This window comes from Vulpes lagopus, chromosome 21 (assembly GCF_018345385.1).
Source record: "Vulpes lagopus strain Blue_001 chromosome 21, ASM1834538v1, whole genome shotgun sequence".
Classification (NCBI taxonomy): domain Eukaryota; kingdom Metazoa; phylum Chordata; class Mammalia; order Carnivora; family Canidae; genus Vulpes; species Vulpes lagopus.
Window position 1 is genome coordinate 36407528 of NC_054844.1, and position 19247 is coordinate 36426774.

The 19247-nt window shown below is 38.1% G+C and overlaps 1 protein-coding gene across 3 annotated transcripts in view; it reads right to left on the reverse strand.

Moving 5' to 3' along the window:
* NELL2 (neural EGFL like 2) overlaps positions 1 to 14033 on the reverse strand; it is a 378038-nt gene extending 364005 nt beyond the window's left edge. The window contains exons 1-2 of one of the 3 annotated variants that reach the window (XM_041736865.1): positions 13909 to 14021; positions 5245 to 5351 (exon numbers count right to left, since the gene is read on the reverse strand). In XM_041736865.1, the coding sequence (XP_041592799.1) occupies positions 5245 to 5318 (74 nt within the window). In that variant the 5' untranslated portion in view covers positions 5319 to 5351; positions 13909 to 14021. Of the gene's footprint in view, positions 1 to 5244; positions 5352 to 13908 lie in introns of all 3 variants that reach the window. The other 2 variants (XM_041736868.1, XM_041736866.1) reach the window with 2 other exon arrangements.
* Positions 14034 to 19247: the final 5214 nt, after the last annotated feature.

Below are 19247 nucleotides of genomic sequence, written 5' to 3' on the forward strand. Positions count from 1 at the left end.
ATTGGCTAGAGAGGCTCACAGAACTCAGAGTAACATTTTACTTACTAGACCACTGGCTTACTATAAAAGAATATAACTCAGGATCAGCCAAATAAAAGATGCATAGGGCATGGTATGGAGGGAGGGTGTGGAGCTTCCAGGCCCTCTCTGGGCATGCCATACCACTAGCACCTCCATATGTTTACCAACCTGTAAATTCTCTGAACCCCTTACCTTCTTATTTTTTTAAATAGAGGCTTCATTCCATAGACATGATTAATGAACTCATTGGCCATCAGTGATTGATTCAATCTCCAGCCCCTCTCACCTCTCCAGAAGTTGAAAAAATTCCAATCTTTTAATCACATGGTTGGCTCCATTGGCAACCAGCCCCCATCCTCCGGTGCTTTCCAAAAGTCACTTCATTAATATAACAAAAGAATTATTGTCTTCATCACTTAGGAGATTCAAAGGTTTTAGGAGCTCTGTGCCAGGAACAGGGATGAAAACCAAATATATATTTCTTATTATAAGTCACAGTATCACACAAGGTCATTTGCCCTAATCCAATACAACCGCATCCTTATTAAAAGGAGAAATATGAACACAGACACACACACAGGAAAAAACTCCACATGAACATAAAGGTAGAAATCAGGGTGAGGCACCTACAAGCCAGGGAACAACAAAGATGGTCAACAAACCATTCAGAAGGTATGAGAATGGCTAGAAACAGCTCTCAAAAGAAACCAACTCTTTCAACACCTTGATTTTGGACTTTTAGACTTCAGAACTGTGAGACAATGAATTTCTGTTGTTAAGACATTCAATCTGTGGTACTTTGTTACAGCAGCCCTAGCAAACAAATACATCATTCAATGTTAAACCCAAATTCCAAAGAAAATCAAACAACAACCACAAAAACACTGAAAAGAGTGTTCGTTTGTTTGTCGTGTTTTTTTTGCAGTTACACATTCATAAGCTGATGTTTATTTTCATGGTAATTGATGGTAGCACAAAAAAAAAAAGATTCTCAAAATAAAGTGTTTACATATGGATTAACCTAGGTCAGAAGCTGAAGAGCTTCTCAAAAGAGAAATATTCCACAGAGGGGAAAAAAAAAAGGAAAGAAAGAAGTTGGAGGGCATGTATTATTTATAGAATCTAAGGGAGAATTTTCAAATATACAAAAGGAACAGAACAATAAGGAGGGTTAAGAGACAAGTGCCCTTTCTTAATAAAACGATGAAATCACAAATGCTAACATAGATTAAGGAGATAATCATGAGCTGTGAGAAGAGAATCCATTTGGACATATCTTTTAAATTTTAATTCTTTACAAAGAATTGTGAATTGTTATATTTGCATAGTTAATCATTACTTTTTAAGTCTTTCAGTTCCTTGAAATTTCTTACTAAAGAATTGTCAGTAAAAAGATGTGGAATAAGATGTTTTGTATTGAATTTGAATATATTATTCACTTAATTACAACCTTCATGTAACAAAGGTTTCCTAATGTAGTCTCATCTAAAATTAATAGATATATACTTAGTGAGTCCAAATGTTTAATGAGCTACAAGGTTTATTAACATTTCCATTTTATTTATTTTTAGCTTTATTAAAGCTCATCTATTGCCCACAGGCGTGTGATGCACATATCACATAATAAAAAGGCAAAATTAATTTTAAATTCTTATGTAGCAGAATTTCCTGCAAGCAAATGAATACCAACATGGCTACATTATTTCAGAACTGCCAGATTTAAAATTGGAGCTCGAAGCTTGTATTTGCGTTTAATTAATCTTATATTTGTACGTAGAGAGAGCACAAACAAGTGTCAAAGTTACCAACAGACCTATAAAATGATATTTTGAATAAAAATGGGTAGTTTCTGCAGCTTGGGGTAGTTCTACTGGTCAAACACACACCTCCTCATCTATTGACTGATGGCAGAAATTACTAAAATGATTAATTCTTTTAAAAATATAAATACTCTTAAAGAGCGTAGCACTTTAAGTTATTCTCGGTGGAAACATTTGAGATCCTGCCTAAGTGCACATTTTTATAGCTGATGGGTGGGGCTTGGGGAGAAAGTAGAGGAAAGAAGCACCTAAGATGGAGGCTGGAAGCCGTGCAACCAGCATTTGTCAGTTTCCTTATTTTACTTGCATCTATTCAGGATTCTATTTTTCCAAATGAACCTTTTCTCTTGGAAACCATATATGGAAGTCAGAGATCCAGACGTTCAATAGACCTGGTCTAATGTAAATTTACATGCAAACATTTATTGAGTATTTCTTATGCACAAGATACTGAGCTAGATTTTATGAGAGATACAAATATAAAAAAGTTCTCAGAAGCTTATAATCTGGAAGGGGTATAAAATAAGTTTAAAAATCACTAACTATATAGACAGTAAACAGCATGGTGGGTAAGAACACAGACCCTAGGGTAACACTGATTTGAAGACTGGCTCCAACTTACAAGTCATGTAACCTCTCTGTGCTTCAGTTCCTCCCTCAACTGTGTAATGAGGCATGGCTTGGTAGGAGGACTAATGGGGTTTATATATATAAAGCACCTTGAATGGTATAAGCAAGAAGTATGAGATAAGCATCATTTGAGAAAACAATTTTAAAAAGTGAAAATGGAGCTCTAGGGAGGGCAAGATGGCGTTTGAGGGAAAAATCAGGAATGGCTTTTCTAACACAGATAGCATAAAACAGGCAATATCAGTGACCCCCCCTCTCCTGCATCAGACTCAAAAGAACTTATCCACCTTTTCAGAAGGTGTCGCTGCCCTTCTGCTGCCTGACAGCTTCACTTCACATGTGGGTAGTACCGCAACTTCTTCTTTTCCTTTGGTTTGTTCTTTCTCCTTGGTCACAATGAGAACAACTTGCACTAAAACTGTCATTTTATAACAAAAATATGTCAACATTTCACACATAATCTTCACAAAAATGTCAGTGTGAATTTTTATGATGCAAGTGTCATGAATATCCTTCTACATTCATTTATTTTTAATATATGAAGAAGTAAGTTCTTGTCTGCTGGGGGAATAGAAAACATGAGATTAATTTGGCTCCTATCATGGTATTGTGTTTTAGAATGCCGCGGACATTGGTGTGGTAAGGACTCAACCAAATAGTCTAGAATAAACAAAAAATACTTTATCGTGTGTATACAAAGTACAATAGAATGCCTTTCCAAATGTTTGTACATCACTTACAACTCAAAAATAAGTCTTAAAAACTGCACTACAGTGAATTAAACCATCACGCTGTACACCTCAAACTTATACAATGATCTAAGTCAATTATTTCTTAATAAAACCAGAAAAAAAAAAAGCTCCACTACATAAACTCTTAAAATACTCGCTTTCTTGATTTTCTTTTAACTTAAAGAAGTAGGTATTGTGGATTGAATTGTGTCCCCCAAAAAGATATGTTGCAGTCCTAATCCCCACCCCTATACCTGTAAACATGACCTTATTTGGAAATGGGATCTCTGCAAACGTAATCAGGTTATGAGGCCATACTGGATTAGAGTGGACCCTGATCAAATGACTTGTATTGCTATAAAAAGAGGAAAATTTGGACAAAGAGAACAGACAGACACAGAGCAGAAGGCTGTGTAATCATGGAAGCAGAGCTGGGAGAGATGTAGTAGCTAACTGCAAGGCAAGGAATGCCAAGGATTGCAGGCAAATGCCAGAAATTAGGAAGAGGCAAGGAAGGACCATCCCTCAGAGACGTCAGAGGGAGCATGGCCCTACTAACACCTTCATTTCAGACCCACAGCCACTAGAGCTGAGAAACAACATTTATTTGTTGAAGCCACTTGGTTTGTGGTACTTTGTAATGGCAGCCCTACAAAACTAATGCAGTGAGTCAATTCATCCCTCTATGCATACTTACTGGGTCTGCTATGTGCTGAACACCGCACAAGTGCTGAGGATACAGTGTGAGCAAGTGCAACAAAGTCCCAGTTCTTGGGTACAGAGGTTCTTGCAAAGAAGATGAACATTAAATAGACAAAATATACTATCATCCATGAAATTCAGTTGCAAACATCCTACCCAAAGTACCTCTCTCAAGTCATCCTTTAACACAATAGTTTGTCAATTTGCTTTTTAAAAAAAAAAAACAACACATTTTATTTATTTATTCATGAGAGACTCACAGAGAGAGAGAAACAGAGACATAGGCAGAGGGAGAAGCAGGCTCCACGTGGGGAGCCCGATGCGGGACTCGATCCCCAGGACTCCAGCGTCACGCCCTGAGCCGGAAGGCAGGCGCTCAACTGCTGAGCCACCCAGGTGTCCCTGCCAGTTTGCTTTATAATCTTCATCAGTACATGAATTTATTGTGTTTGTTTGTCCTATGATTGTTACCAGTCTCCCTTCATTCCATCCTCAGCTTTTAGAAAAGTATGTAGCATTGTGGAAACCCACTAATTGTTGAATGAATGAATGAATTTTAAAAGATACAGCATAAGAGAGTGTGTATTAAGGAGATGTGACCTTCTCTAAAAGGTCAAAACCAGCTTCCCTGTGGAAACGATATTTGCACAGAAGAGTAAATAGGAATTAACTGCTCCCTGAGGAGTAATGAGAGTTAATTTGAAGAATAGACCGAAGAAAAGTGTTTCAAGCAAAGGAATTAGCATGTTTGACTGTCTGGTGGCAGGAAGGAATATTAGAAACGCATAGCACAAGGTGACTAGAGCCCCACGTGTGAAAGGAAAGCTCCATCAAGTTGAGTTTGGTGAAGCAGGCAGTGGCCAGATCACTGAGGCCAGGATACTGAGGCCAGATCAAGAATTTTGACCTTGGCCTAGTAGACAGTGGAGAACTTTTTCAGGATTTTCAAGAGAGTGAATGAACATATTTGTCTTTTAAAAATTTCCTTTTGGCCCCTGGCTACATATTGGAAGCAGACAAGAGTGGACATGAAGGATAAGTTAGGGGCCATTACAGCAGTTTGGATGAGAGATGGGGTAGCCCAGAGAAGGAAATTGACTATGAAGAAATAGTTTCAAAGGTTGTAGAGTGGCTAAAAAACAACAACAAAAACAAACGCAAGATGGTGATGGATTAAATGTAAAGTAGTAAAGGATGAAGATAAGGTTTCTGGCTAATGCTGCTGGGTGAATGGTGTATCATTTTTTTTCTGATAAGGAACTGGAAGAGAATCAGGTAGCAGGGAGGTAAGCAAAAGAGTTTAGTTGTGACCATGCTGAGTTGAGTTTCTAATGACATACCCAGATGCAGATGCTAAGTAGGCAAGGTCACAGATGAGTCTGGATCTTGGCTGAGAGGCCTGGGCCAGTGACATCAATATAAGGAAATCCTAGGCCTAAAGACGGTCCTTGATGAAGGTATTTAGAAAGAAGAGAAAAATGTCTTAGACTGTGTCTTAAAAAACTAAAACACTTGGATATATCATTACTTTCTTTGCAATCTAGAGAGGTGGTTTTTTTTATTCCTGACCATGATCTTTCCATTGTCTTCTTTGTTTTAAAATAATTAAAAATACATTGAACAACATCAGATCTTCTAAATTTTATTCTGAACATTGAGATCCAACATGTCACTTAATGGGGATTATAAAATTGAGTTTGCTTCAGATAGATCTACCAATGATAAACATGTAGAAATTAAACCACTTGGCATTTATGTACATTTGCCAACTCCGAGTAAGTTTTGGATAAATATTCCTCATAAGATATCAACTTGGCTTACAATAGTCAAACTTCCTATATAAATATCTACATACAAACCCAACCCCCCCCCCAAAAAAATTAATGTCATCAGATTGGATTCTCATAGCCTTCTCAATTTTGAACTAATCTTTCATTTTCTGATATGCCTTTGGAGTACTGAGAATTTCAGGACTAGAAGAAAAGCAAGAAACAGAGCAGTGACTTAATATGATGCCTAGTTCACAAAACTAACTTACTTCAGGTCATAGAAGTGTCAAAAGACATGCAGGAGGCAATAATATGCACAGAGTTTTCTTTCCAATTGCTTTGAAAGGGGTAATATTAAGGAATGTTTATGGAACCCGATTTCCAGTTAATTCACAGGAAAATTGCAAATATTAAGACACTTCATTATTTATAAAAGTTAATTTCTAACTAACCTGGCTTTCAGGAGTCTTGCATCATAAAATTTATTTATTCTGTTCTCTTCCATCATTCTTGATTCAACAACTGATCACAGTTATAACATAAACATCCTTTCTTCTACTCTGCTTACTAGTCACATAATTTACCAGTGTTGATCGCACAGAATCATAAGAATTTTGGAACTATAATCCTCTTTAGAAGCTATTTGGTTCAATTTTATTCTCATAGGTGAGCAAAAAGAAGCTCAGAAACTTTAACTGACTTCCCTAAAAGCACACATGAATATGGCAAAATACATAATTAGTTTTGCTTTTCTTTGGTTTGAACCAGTACACTACCATTTGTATACAATTCATCTTTTCATATTTGGGAGGGAAAAATTGTACCAAGCTAGACATCATCTATCATTATACACAAGTTTTACCCCACTATAAGTAAGCTTTAATAGTAGACATAAATCAACTTCCCAATTATCTTTCAAAGGTTACCGACATCCTATATTGTATAATAAAACTCTTATGAAAGAATATCAATGAGCTTTAAGCTTTCCTCTCTCTGTTGCAGGATGAGGTCATATTTAGAATGTCCCTTCACCCCGTTATAAAATAAAATTGCATTTCTACGATGAGTATCTGTACTCTTCCTCAGTTCATAATATGAAGGGGACTCTTAAAAGGAAACCACATTATCTGCAACTCCCTATCAAGAGACTAAGGATGTGGGCAGCCTGGGTGGCTCAGCGGTTTAGTGCCACCTCAGTCCAGGGCATGATCCTGGAGTCCTGGGATCGAGTCCCACGTCGGCCTGCTTCTCCCTCTGCCTGTGTCTCTGCCTCTCTCTCTGTCTCTCATAAATAAATAAACAAACAAACAAATAAATAAATAATCTTTTATTTTTTTTATTTTTTATTTTTTTTTTTAAATTTTTATTTATTTATGATAGTCACAGAGAGAGAGAGAGGCAGAGACACAGGCGGAGGGAGAAGCAGGCTCCATGCACCGGGAGCCCGATGTGGGATTCGATCCCGGGTCTCCAAGATCGCGCCCTGGGCCAAAGGCAGGCGCCAAACCGCTGCGCCACCCAGGGATCCCAATAATCTTTTAAAAAAAAGAGAGAGAGAGAGAGAGAGACTAAGGATTTATTTGACTCTTACTGTTCCAGAAATCTCATTGAGTAAAAAGGGTTTGTAAACGCTGAATTTTCTAAAAATTGATTACAAATATAGTTTTCATCTCCTCTTTGAGATTAATCTATTTGCTTGTCATTCCTCTTAGTGACCTCTGGAAATATTACAATCCTCAATTCATGGGTAGGGAAAGACATTCATTCTTGCTTTAATGAAATAATTTTAGAAATGAGTTTCAGAGACAGTTATAGGATATCACTGTGGACACAAGAGAGGGCAAGACATTCTCTGGCTAAGTATGACTCAACATCCACAATCTCAGGATGCATTTATTTATGGAGAATAAATAGGAGAATTAGGAATATATTTAAGACTTCTTCATGTTCTCATTCCAAATTAAATAAAATCCATATGCCTGAGTCCCAGGAGACCCACCACCATCCTGACACTGCATAACTCCGGCCTCATCTCAGACCACTTCCTCACTCACCTGTCCACCCTGTGTCCCTTGAAAGTAACAACTTACACTTGACTTAAGGACCTTTCTTTTAGCTTTTTCTAATGCCTGGAATATTCTTACCTTTGATCATCACATAGCAGAGTGGCCTGCCCTGACCATCCTGTGTATATATACACTATTTATTACCTTGGGGCCCTCCTATTACCCCACAGAGCATTTGTTACTATCTCAAATCATTGCTATTTTACAAGTTTATTATCCATCTCCCCTCTGCCCCCTGCCTAGACCATCAACTACATGAGGAAAGGGACTTTAATTCTAATTTGCTGCTTAGTCCCCAGGCACATAGATCAGTATCGAGCACATACCTGATGCCCACTTAGTAGGTATTAAATGAATGTAAAATTGATGTTGCTTTAATACTTTATATATCTTTTGTTCACTCAACTACATTTATTGTCTATTCTGTGTGAGATTACTTGTTAGGTATTATCTAACAGGAAAATTTAAAAATATAATTCTTCAAATTCCTCAGATCTGGAGGAAACTCAAATACTAAAGCTTTAGAACTTTAGAACTCAAGTATTGAACTTGAATGTAGAGATCATCTAGTGCAGCTTCTTTGTCCTGCATAGGAAGGAAGGGACAGAGATAACAGAGTCTTGCCCAAAATAACACATTTTCACTATGTTTTAGAAAAGGAGTTCCTAAGTCAGAACCTCAATGGAATATTTATAGCACTAACATATGAAGTTTGTTTCCCAGCAATGAAGTAAATTTACTATTATATTTATAAATATTATTACTCCAATTACTACTACCACTTCCGCTGGACCCCTCTGTGGATATGACATAGCACTTTGTTTCCTAAGTATGGGAAAGACTGTCCCTAAAACATATACCAAATCCTTTAAACACCAAACAATCAATTAGATCAATTCAGTCACTCAAATACATAAATTTTATCAACTCTTTACCAACTGACAGACTATTGCCTGCTCAAACAAGCTGACAATAACAAGGACTGCAGCTCAGGAGCTTGTTGCATTACCTCACATAGTGCCTGTAGCAGAGGGGTCAGGAAATAATGAATTGAGTCTGTTCCAAATGCTAAGTAACTGTCAAATGATGGCTGGACAGATGGACGAATGACGGACTGAAGGAGAGAATGACTCAGTTCTGGAAACCTCCTATCAGCGGATGCACACTGCTCTGTCCTGCATTTCTCACTGTGCTTTGCACAATGCTACAGCCCAGCCGAGAAATGGCATCATTCAGGGAATCAGAGAATCTTTAGGGTTAGGGGTAACTTAGAATAAGCCTTAAGGATTTGATTTCTCTCTGAGGACCTCACTTTACCAAAATTATCTCACCCCAATGTGGAAAATCTCTCTTAATAAGTAGCACAAAAAGCCCTGTAGGGGTGCCTGGGTGGCTCAGTTGGTTAAGCATCTGCCTTCGGCTCAGGTCATGATCTCAGGGTCCTGAGATTGAGCCCCACATCGGGCTCCCTGCTCAGTGGGGAGTCTGCTTCTCCCACTCTCTCTCTGCCCCTCCCCCTGCTCATGCTCTCTCTCTCTCTCTCTCTCAAATATATAAATTCTTTTTTAAGGAGACCTTCAGTTGCAATTTTAGTTTATCAAATATAATAAATCTCATTTCTTTTAACATATAGCAATGTTTTAGTATAGAAACATTTCATGTTTTGACTAAGTGTTTTGGGAAGTAATGAATCAGGTGGGTTCTTAGTATATCTAAAAGGAGTCCAGTCAGGATCGTCCCAGGGGAGCCAAGGTTAGCTTGTACTTTCCACACTGGCAAAGTGCGGCACTGGAGAGGTACAGGGGAGAGAAGGAGGAAAAGAGCTTCCTCTCCCCTGGCAGTCCTCCTCCTATTACTATCCTCTGAGAGTCTGGAAGCTCCCTTGACATGCTCTGCTTGCTGCCGGTATCATGGTAACTTAACAAATCCCTTTTGCAAAAGCCCTCATTGTGCGTGTCCTAAATAGCACAGTTAGAAATCCTGAGGGGTACCCTCCCACTGCTTGTGCTCTATCTAGTGCTCTCTCTGTCAAAAAGATAAATAAAATTAGAAAGAAAGAAAGAAGAAAGAAAGAAAGAAAGAAAGAAAGAAAGAAAGAAGAAAGAAAAGAAGAAAGAAAAGAAAAGAAAGAAAGAAAGAAAGAAAGAAAGAAAGAAAGAAAGAAGCAGGAGGGAGGGAGGAAAGAAAGAAAGAAAAAGAGAGAAAGAAAGAAAGAAAGAAAGAAGGGAGGAAGGAAGGGAAGAAAGAAAGAAAGAAAGGAGGAGGAGGGAGGGAGGAAGGGAGGGAGGGAGGGAGGGAGGGAGGAAAGAAAGAGGAAGCAAAGAAAGAAAGAAAAAGAAAGAAAGAAAGAAGAAAGAAAGAAAGAAAGAAAGAGAAAGAAAGAAAGAAAGAAGAAAAGAGAGAGGGAGGGAGGAAATCAATCAATCAATCAATCAATCAATCAATCAATCCTGAGGGATGCCTGGGTGCCTGGGTCAGTTAGGCTTCCAACTCTTGATTTTGGCTCAGGTCATGATCTCGGGGTTGTGAGATCAAGCCCTGCCTTGTGCTCTGCACTGGGCATGGAACCTGCTTGAAATTCAGTCTCCCTCTGCCTCTGCCCCCTCCCCCCCCAAAAAATTGAAAACAGAGGAAGGAAGGGAGGAAGAAGCGCGGGAGGGGGGGGAATTAATTCTGAACTATTCCTTACACATTAAGAACCTAATATTTCATATTAAATTAGTAGCCTTCACCAAAAGCTACATGACATGGCAGTTACGTTCACAGCATGTTAGTGGTTAAAAGGTCCATACATAACGGAAGTTATTAAAATGGCTAATAGGCTCTGGAGTCACAGAAACTTGCACTCAGGTCCTAGCCACACTTGCCAGCTGCCTGACCCTTGGAACATTATTTAATATTTCTAAGCCTCCGTGTTTTCATCTGTGAAAGCACAACAGTAGTATCTGTTCCACACTATTACGTGTGAATTACATAAATGCTTGAAATGCCTGACACACAGTGGACCTTCAAGAAAAGTGATGAGTAGTAGTAGTAGTGAGAGTGTAAGTGGCTTAAATACTTCAAGCACCAACTAAAGCATGGGCATATCCAATATGTATTCAGCAATTTTATTTTTTTGTTTTATTATTATTATTATTATTATTATTATTTTGTATTCAGCAATTTTAAACTTAACCATGGCTTTCCCATCTACTCACCACTACACGATCCAAATAGGAGTAAAGGGATAAAGTGAACCACAACCGGTCTTCTCTAGAAGAGTTTTCTAATTAGCACATTAACTAATTTACTCCTTACAAATGTGCAAGTTGTAAACACAAATCGTTGTCTCAGACATTGATAACTGATTTTACAAATGTAAATGCAGTACAAACTCCTTGTAATTAGACACAATTAAGGATTGCACACCATAATCTCTCCTCACATTGAACTTTTTATTTAATGAATTTATGATTCCAGCAAGGAGACTGTGTTAGAGCATTAATTAAAATCTGTAGTATTTTGGTTCAGTGTGTAATTTTCATTAAAGAGATCAAGTATGGTCAATAAGAATCTCAAAAATTATTCATTCTCCAAATGTTTTAAATTTAGGTCTTCTGAACATTCTACTATTAGCAACAATCTTTTTGTTTTTTACTCTTCAGATTTAGTGAATTGCTAGAAGGTAATATTACTGGATTTTTTTTCCTGGATAGATCTGATTGAAACTGTGTTTTGCACATAAAAGGGGCTCAGAATCATTATAAACTGATTCAATTACAAATTTCTTTGTAAATTTTTGGAAGCCTTAACTTCAAAACAAAACTAAAAAATATAACAAACAGGAGGATGTGATTAAACACCAAAATATTTAGTTAAAAAATCATCCTAAGATGTTTTTCCACGTGAGGATAAACAATAACAAAATACCCAGTTGATTAAACAAGTTACTCATTTCAAACACCCCAAACGACAAGTGGTACTAAAAAATATTAAAATTTCACTCATAATGCTTTAAAAATAGTTCATAATTTATATTTGAGCTAGAGTGGGTTTAACGATTTTTCTTTTTCTTGATAAACAACTTGTTAAAAAAATTAGTGCAAAAAACTGTCTATTTTATCTCATTGCTGGTAATTCATTGTGTACTAATTCCTGTTATTGGCTATTCAATGGCTATTCCTATGGACCTCTCTAAAATCAGATAGAAAATCTTAAAAAAAATTAAAAAAAAGAAAGAAAATCTTGCTTATCAAGTGACAATTTTACATCCTTTCTTTTTTGTCATTTTTATATGTAAAGAAATAAGGGGTGGGGGAGAGACAGAGAAAACCCTGAGCGGCTAGACTCCAAATAATTGGAAGAACTACAGCGCCATCTTGTGGAAGAAAGTATCTAATTAGTGAAATGCTTTGATTCTATTTTTAAAAAAGTGAATACTTGGCCACCACCTCTAATTTCTTTTAATGATATATTATTTTAAACCCTTTAGTCTAGTATGTCAAACAGCAAAGGACGCTATTATCTAAGGAACTAACATACATACAGAAACCAGATGGACTATGTCTATTTTATGGATAAAGAAAATACAAAGTTAGTATCTTTATTAGAGGTTGTCCCACGAAAGAAAGATCCCCATAAAGAGGGTGAGGGGTGGGACAGGAATAAACCTGGAGGTCTTGGTTGTTCTATTCTTCTTTTCAAATTGAAAGGAATAAGGAAGCCCTTATGCAGTTTCTGAAAAATTTATCAAGGAAGGATTTCCTTTAACAACCATAATCATAAAGCAGTAAAGTCAAGGAGGTGGGAAGGGAAATTAAGGCTGGTTGGGTAAAGTCAGAGTAGCACAAATCTCCTCCTTTATTTTAATTCATTAACCAAAATTTACTGAGAGCCTACAATGTGCCAAGCACTTGGCACATTCGCTAGGCAGAGGGAGCAAAAAGGTGAATGATACACATAGTCCCTCCCTAAAAACACTTAATGATGAGTGAAGTACACAGATCATTTCAAAGTGGAGGAAATGCTCAGGAATGCCAGTCTGGGAAGTCATTTTATCTACTGGACATTGAACAGAACTTCAAGGAGTAGAACCGCCACCAAATGGGTACAACCAAATGGTGAACCCTGCATGAATCCAATACTCCAACATACTTTTCAGAGCACTTTTCAGACTATTGTGTATCCCATACAAACCCGAAAAAAGCATAGAGTATAGAATTTCCCTGTTGTAGAATTAAACACCCTCTCCTTCCTCTGGGCCCCCATAACAATTTGCTTATGACTTATTATGGAACTTAACTCCGTATGAATAATTATTAATAATTATTTACCTGCCTGCTTCTCCTAAGACAGCAAACTTTCTGAAAATCAAGACTGTCTCACTCACTTAACACCAACCATAGCGTATACTGAGCACTCAGCTCATGTTTGTTGAATTGAATCAGTTATATTTTGCAATAGTATTGGTTTGGCTACAGTGATAAGCTTCTGAATAAGAATAATGCAGCTATTCCTTAAGACACCCAGACTAGCACTCTAAGTAGGGACACCCATTTATTTCTAAGGTTATCAACTACCGAGCTCTTGTTTGGGGGCTTTTATCCCTGAATCAATTTTTAAAACTTCCATTTCCTGGGGCACTTGGGGGGCTCAGTGGTCGAGCGTCTGCCTTCGGCCAGGGTGTGATCCCAGGGTCTTGGGATCAAGCCCCACATTGGGCTCCCCACAGGGAGCCTGCTTCTCCCTCTCCTATGTCTCTGTCTCTGTCTCTGTCTCTGTCTCTCTCTGTCTCTCATGAATAACAAGAAAAAAAATCTTTAAAACTTCCATCTCCTAAACAAAAAATGGCAGTGGATAAGAGAAAATGTGTGTCTATTTCTATATCTATGCTTTTAATTTGGGGCTGGGGAGCTTAAATATGATTTCCCCCCACAATTTTCTAAATTTTTTTTCTTTCTTTTTTCTAAAGATTTTATTTTATTTACTCATGGGAGACACACACACACAGAGGCAGAGACACAGGCAGAGGGAGAAGCAGGCTCCATGCAGGGACCTGATGTGGGACTCGATCCTGGCACTCCAGGATCACAGCCTGGGCCGAAGACAGGCGCTAAACTGCTGAGCCACCCAGGGATCCCCTAAATCTTTTTTCTTTAGGCAAATAAAAATCTAAAGAGGCACTTACCTGACACAGATCTGACAAGAGAATAAAGTGAGAAAATTAATATTATCCAAGATGATTTAAATCTCCCAGAGCAATGCTTTTGCTCTTGCTTCTCGTCTCCTCACACCATCCACTCTCAATTCTGAACTCCCACTCACCCCCTTGCCTGGACTTTATTTTTTATGTAAAATATTAACATCTGATTACAGAACAGTTAGCAGCAGCCCAGAAGGAGAATGTGTTACAAATCATTAACAAAGAGCATTTTGGAACCTAATTCCTGTCTTTCTAGACTAACTTTTATTTCTTTTTTTTTTTTTTTGCCACATTTTAGGCACTCACCTCAAGCTATGCACATCAATGTGCTTGACAGCAAAAAGAAACAAACATCAATAACTTTTAAACAACTGGACATAGAGATCTCTAAAGAAATCACTGTTAAACACGAAGTTCAACGTGTCCTACACTTGCTGTGCATCTGGGCACTAAAATAGGGGAAGGCGTAAAATAGTGTGGTTGTACTATATGGAGGCACATCAAGTATCGAATTCTCAGCAACTCTATTTTTAAGTGAGGGTCCACAGTTGTATATGCTGGTTTGCAAAGAAGAAATGCTTCAGTAGTCATTAAATAAAGGGAAAAATCTTGATGTGAAATAACAGTTCTTTTAGCTCTCCACAGGGTCAAGGATTTAAGCAGTGCATTTTATATGCAATACTGCAAATCTGTCTCATTTAAAATGCCATCCAGACTTGTAGTCTTATAATACAAAGTGCTAAGCACAAAGCTCATTTTACAATCTATTTCTTAATTCCGACTTTTGATTAAACAAGATAGTGACACAAAAGGAAAGATCCAGGCATAGTATCTGGTACTTAAGGGTCTCCTTCCCCTTTGCCTTTGGAAGAAGTAAGAGGACTGGGAGCGTGTCTCTCATCAACTTGTAAAAATGATAAAACCTCTTTCAACCTGTTTCTGTTTCTATCTGAAGGATAATAACATCACCTCAACCAGTCACGGGAAGGGGTAAAAAATATAACTAGTAAATAGCTAATTAATTCTAAATAGTTGCCCAGTAGAAAGAAGCTATTATTGTTAGTGCTGTTATTATTTTTTTGGAGTGGTTTGGCATAAACTGCTCACTCAAACTTCTAACCTTTACAATTCTCACTGAAACCCAAATCTAAATAGACAAATTACACTTGAATCTTGTTGGTATTATATAGAAAACCTCAGAGGTGGCTAAGCACTTTTATAATTACAAATTTTTGAAATGCTAGTTTTTTCAGTGTCAGTTCAGTCTTGGGGGTTTTAATAATAAAATGGCATCATCTATATTCTAATGTTTCTTCATTAAAAATCAGCTTCCAAGGAGAGAATCCGGTTGTATCAATACAAAATCCCAGGAGTGGCTGAGAAATCTGAGCGCTTGTCAAAAAAGACGAGAATGGGTCCTTTAGTAGCTCTGAGGTAGTTAAGTTGAAAATGCCAAGGAAAGTTGTATTTTTGTGGTTGTTCTTTTATTACCCTTTCCAGCAATTTTCCACTTGAATGCCTTGTAAACTTGTAATTTAGGCACACTTTATTCTTTATTGTATTTCAATCTGGGAGGCAAATAACTTCATCAACTTAATCGAAGACCGGGAACCACCAAGAATTCTGGTTAGAGTTCTAGTATTGATTTCGCTCTTAATTTTCCAGTAATTAAATTAGGACAATAACCAGACTACTTTCAGGACTGTGTTGCAAGAACTCTTCTGCTCCATTTTTAGTTCTCCCTTCCCCCTTTCACTGACAGTGTTCAGAAAATTTGTGGAATTGAATTTATCACAGTAAAATTGCTTCCACTGAACAATCTCATATTAAGTAAAATTCAGCATAAAAATCATTTTAATGGCTTTCCTCTTTCCTACAAACTATGCTTATTCCCTTTTTCTCAACACGGTTCTCAGTGCCCCATATGAAACTCATGAAATCAATTTCTCCTGGTTTTGGTCACTCCAATCATTTCCCTGAGCCCCAGAGAGCCTATGACTGAGCTCTTGAGCACTCCATTATTTTCAAAAACACTTAAAAGTACAAAGGAGAATCCAGTCAAGGAGAATAAGACAGATGATAACAAAATGGTCTGGTGTCCTGAAACCAAAAAAATTCAAGATGGAAGTGATCAATTAAATTAAACACTGGTGATGAGCAAAGGAAGATGAGGGCAAAGAACAGGTCCTCAGATTTGACAGGGGGTGGTTGCTGTTGGCTCATACAGGTGTGGTTCTGGTGAAATAAAGTTCGATTTGAATTGTCATGAAGATGGGAGCTGAGAACATGGAGACACAGATTTGCTCTATAGGATAGCAAATAAGTTGGTAGCTGTCATGGACAAAGAAGGAAGGGAAATTTCTTGTCTTCTTCCATTTAAGATTGTTGATTAATATTATAGCACTGACGGCAGAGAAGGAAGGAGACATGTAGTGATGCAAGACAAAAGAGAGAATTATGATTTTTGAGAAAGTGAAAAGAGATGGAGTCCAGGGCACAAGTAAAGGGTTGTCCTAAAATGGGGAAAGAGACACTTTCCCTGCTACAGATGCAGGCAGGCTGGTTGGTAGAAAAAAATAACACTACTTTCTGATTGTTTCATCAGTGAAATAAGAAGCAAAATCACCCACTAAGAGCGAGGAGAACAGAGGAGTAGTTGGAAATTTGAGAAGAAAGAGGAGACGGTGAAGCTGTAAACCCCTGAGAGAGAAAATAAAGCACTTAGGAAATGGGAACTGCGATCGACTGAACTGCAAAAGCCTAAACTAAGGCTCACTTGACACAAACAGACCTGAAATTTAAAAGAGATCAATTACAATATTCTGGTGTTTTTCTCTGGCGATCAACTACAGGCTTGGGAAACATTTATTGACTGTTTATTATGTGCCAAGCACTGTTTGAAGCATCTTACTTCTATTAATACCTTTGAGCCTGCAACAGCCCCATGAGATAGGTACAGATGAGGGACCGAAGGCACAGAGCCATTAGGAAACTTAGCCAAGGTCACACAGCTAGTATCCGCTACCCCAGGATGCAAAGAGTGTAGGTCCAGAGCTCACATCATTAACCACTAAACTATACCACCTTTTTGCAAATAGTTGGGATTAACCAGTGTTGGTTTTCTACCACTTGAGTAAGGCAGAGGGGAGGCAAGGGACCTGAGGGTGTTTGCAAGTAATTAGACAATGGAACCTAAACTGGACAGGGAGGAAGTGAGAATAGGAACTAGAATAGGAAGTAGAATAGGATCCTGCCTGGCTCAGTCAGTAAAGCATGCGACTCTTGATCTTGGGGTTGTGGGTTCGAGCTCCACGTTAGGAGTAGAGTTTATGTTAAAAAAAAAAACAGAATAACAAAATAATAATTTTGTTAAAAATAAAAAAAAGCAAAATGAATAAAAATGATGTCATCAACAGATTGGAAATCCTGGTGTGATTGAAGAATTACCATGGAGGCAGTGAGTTGAATGAGATGTTAGAAATTGAGACTTTGATGGCAGTATAGTTATTCATTAGGACGACAAAATCTAAGGCTTGACCAGAAGAATTGGAAGCTAAAGTCAGAAGGGAAGGAAGGATGAGGAAAAATTGTAAGAGAAAAGGTCAAGGAACTTAAAAAAAAATCAGGGGTTGGATGGATTTTCCACATGAATCAGGGGTGATGAGGGAAAGAAAAATGTGCACTGGGTGTTACACGCTGGGTGTTACACTCTTCACCAACTGAGAAAGATGGACTAGAAGAGTGGGAGATTACTGCAGGATGGATAGAGTCACACAGCCTTGATCCAAATACGGGTTACTTGACTCATCCCAGTTTGTCCAGAACTCTCCCAGTTTTATTTTTATTTATTTTTATTTTTTTTAATTTTTTTTTTTTTTAATTTATGATAGTCACACACAGAGAGAGAGAGGCAGAGACACAGGCAGAGGGAGAAGCAGGCTCCATGCACTGGGAGCCCGACGTGGGATTCGATCCTGGGTCTCCAGGATCGCGCCCTGGGCCAAAGGCAGGCGCCAAACCGCTGCGCCACCCAGGGATCCCTCTCCCAGTTTTAGTACTGGAAATCCTACATCTCGGTCCACTTTGAGCTGGGGATTCTGAGAGAGGAGGAAGGACGAGGTATATCATGGAGAAAGCAATAAGAAGAAAATCCCTACTCCATCTCCAGGCCCTGATGATGTGGCTGTTACATGCAGCTCTTCATCTCAGAAGGTGAGATGTGAGCTTTGCTCAAATGATCTCCTTTATTTGAGACAAAAGTTTCGAACACATTTTCTTCCCATTTTGTCTGATTGTTCCTCTAAGGATAGTGATCATGTTTCCGATCTCATTAAAACTAATATGCTCTAAAAGCGATAGCTAAGTGTCTATGATCAATAAGTGTCGTAAGTGCCTGAACGGGCTCAGTGGGAAACACTGCTCAGTTGACAAAGTCATAGCCCACAAAAGAGCCTGAGCACCCAGGGAAGGATTAGTAGACAGAATCAGCCCACGTCCACGTGTCTGCAGTGAGAAATAGCTCTGCCAGAGAAGCATCTGCATCCTCCACTCCACTATTTCAAAGACTTCTGGGGCTAAGGTTCAGAGAACATCCTATTTCACAGATAAAATATTAAAGGTACTTTAGAAGTTACTAGAGTCACAGCAACCATCTTCTTTGACTGAACCCTTGCATGAATTCTCCACTCAGATTGTGCACGAAATGTAGTTTCTGTGTATTTCCAGTTTCACATGACAACAAATGCTCTATGATAGTTTCTGATTTGTTTGAGGATCGTACGTGGACAAAGTCGTGGCATATTCATTGATTTCAAAATTGCATGTGCGCAAAAAAAAAAGAAAAAAGAAAAAAGAAAAAAAAAAAGGCTGAAAGAATATACCAAAGGTTAAGTAAACAATAATTCAAAAGCTGCAACGAGACCACCAGGCTGATATGAGCTGTCTTCCAGGTCTTTCCTACCTTCTGCCCAAGATTGGGAATCTGAGAAGCCACAACAATGCAAACACATGAGGGTGATTTACAAGCTCAAGCTTGCGTCCAAGTACACCGGACACAGAGGAGCAGGGAATTGGACCCCAAGCTCAGTCACTCATCAGGAAATGCATCCTTATGGATTTGGAGAGAACTGAGAGACATTATCACCAATGGTCCTATTATTATGGAAGGATTCTTCCCTGAGATTCTTCCCCTGTTTCAACTGACCCTGAAGCACTGTGAACACTTTGGAAGAGAAATGTCAAGGAAATAAATGTTATACATTGCTAATTTTAAATGCAAAAAAAAACAAAAAAACAAAAAACAAAAAAAAAAAAAACGTACTCTT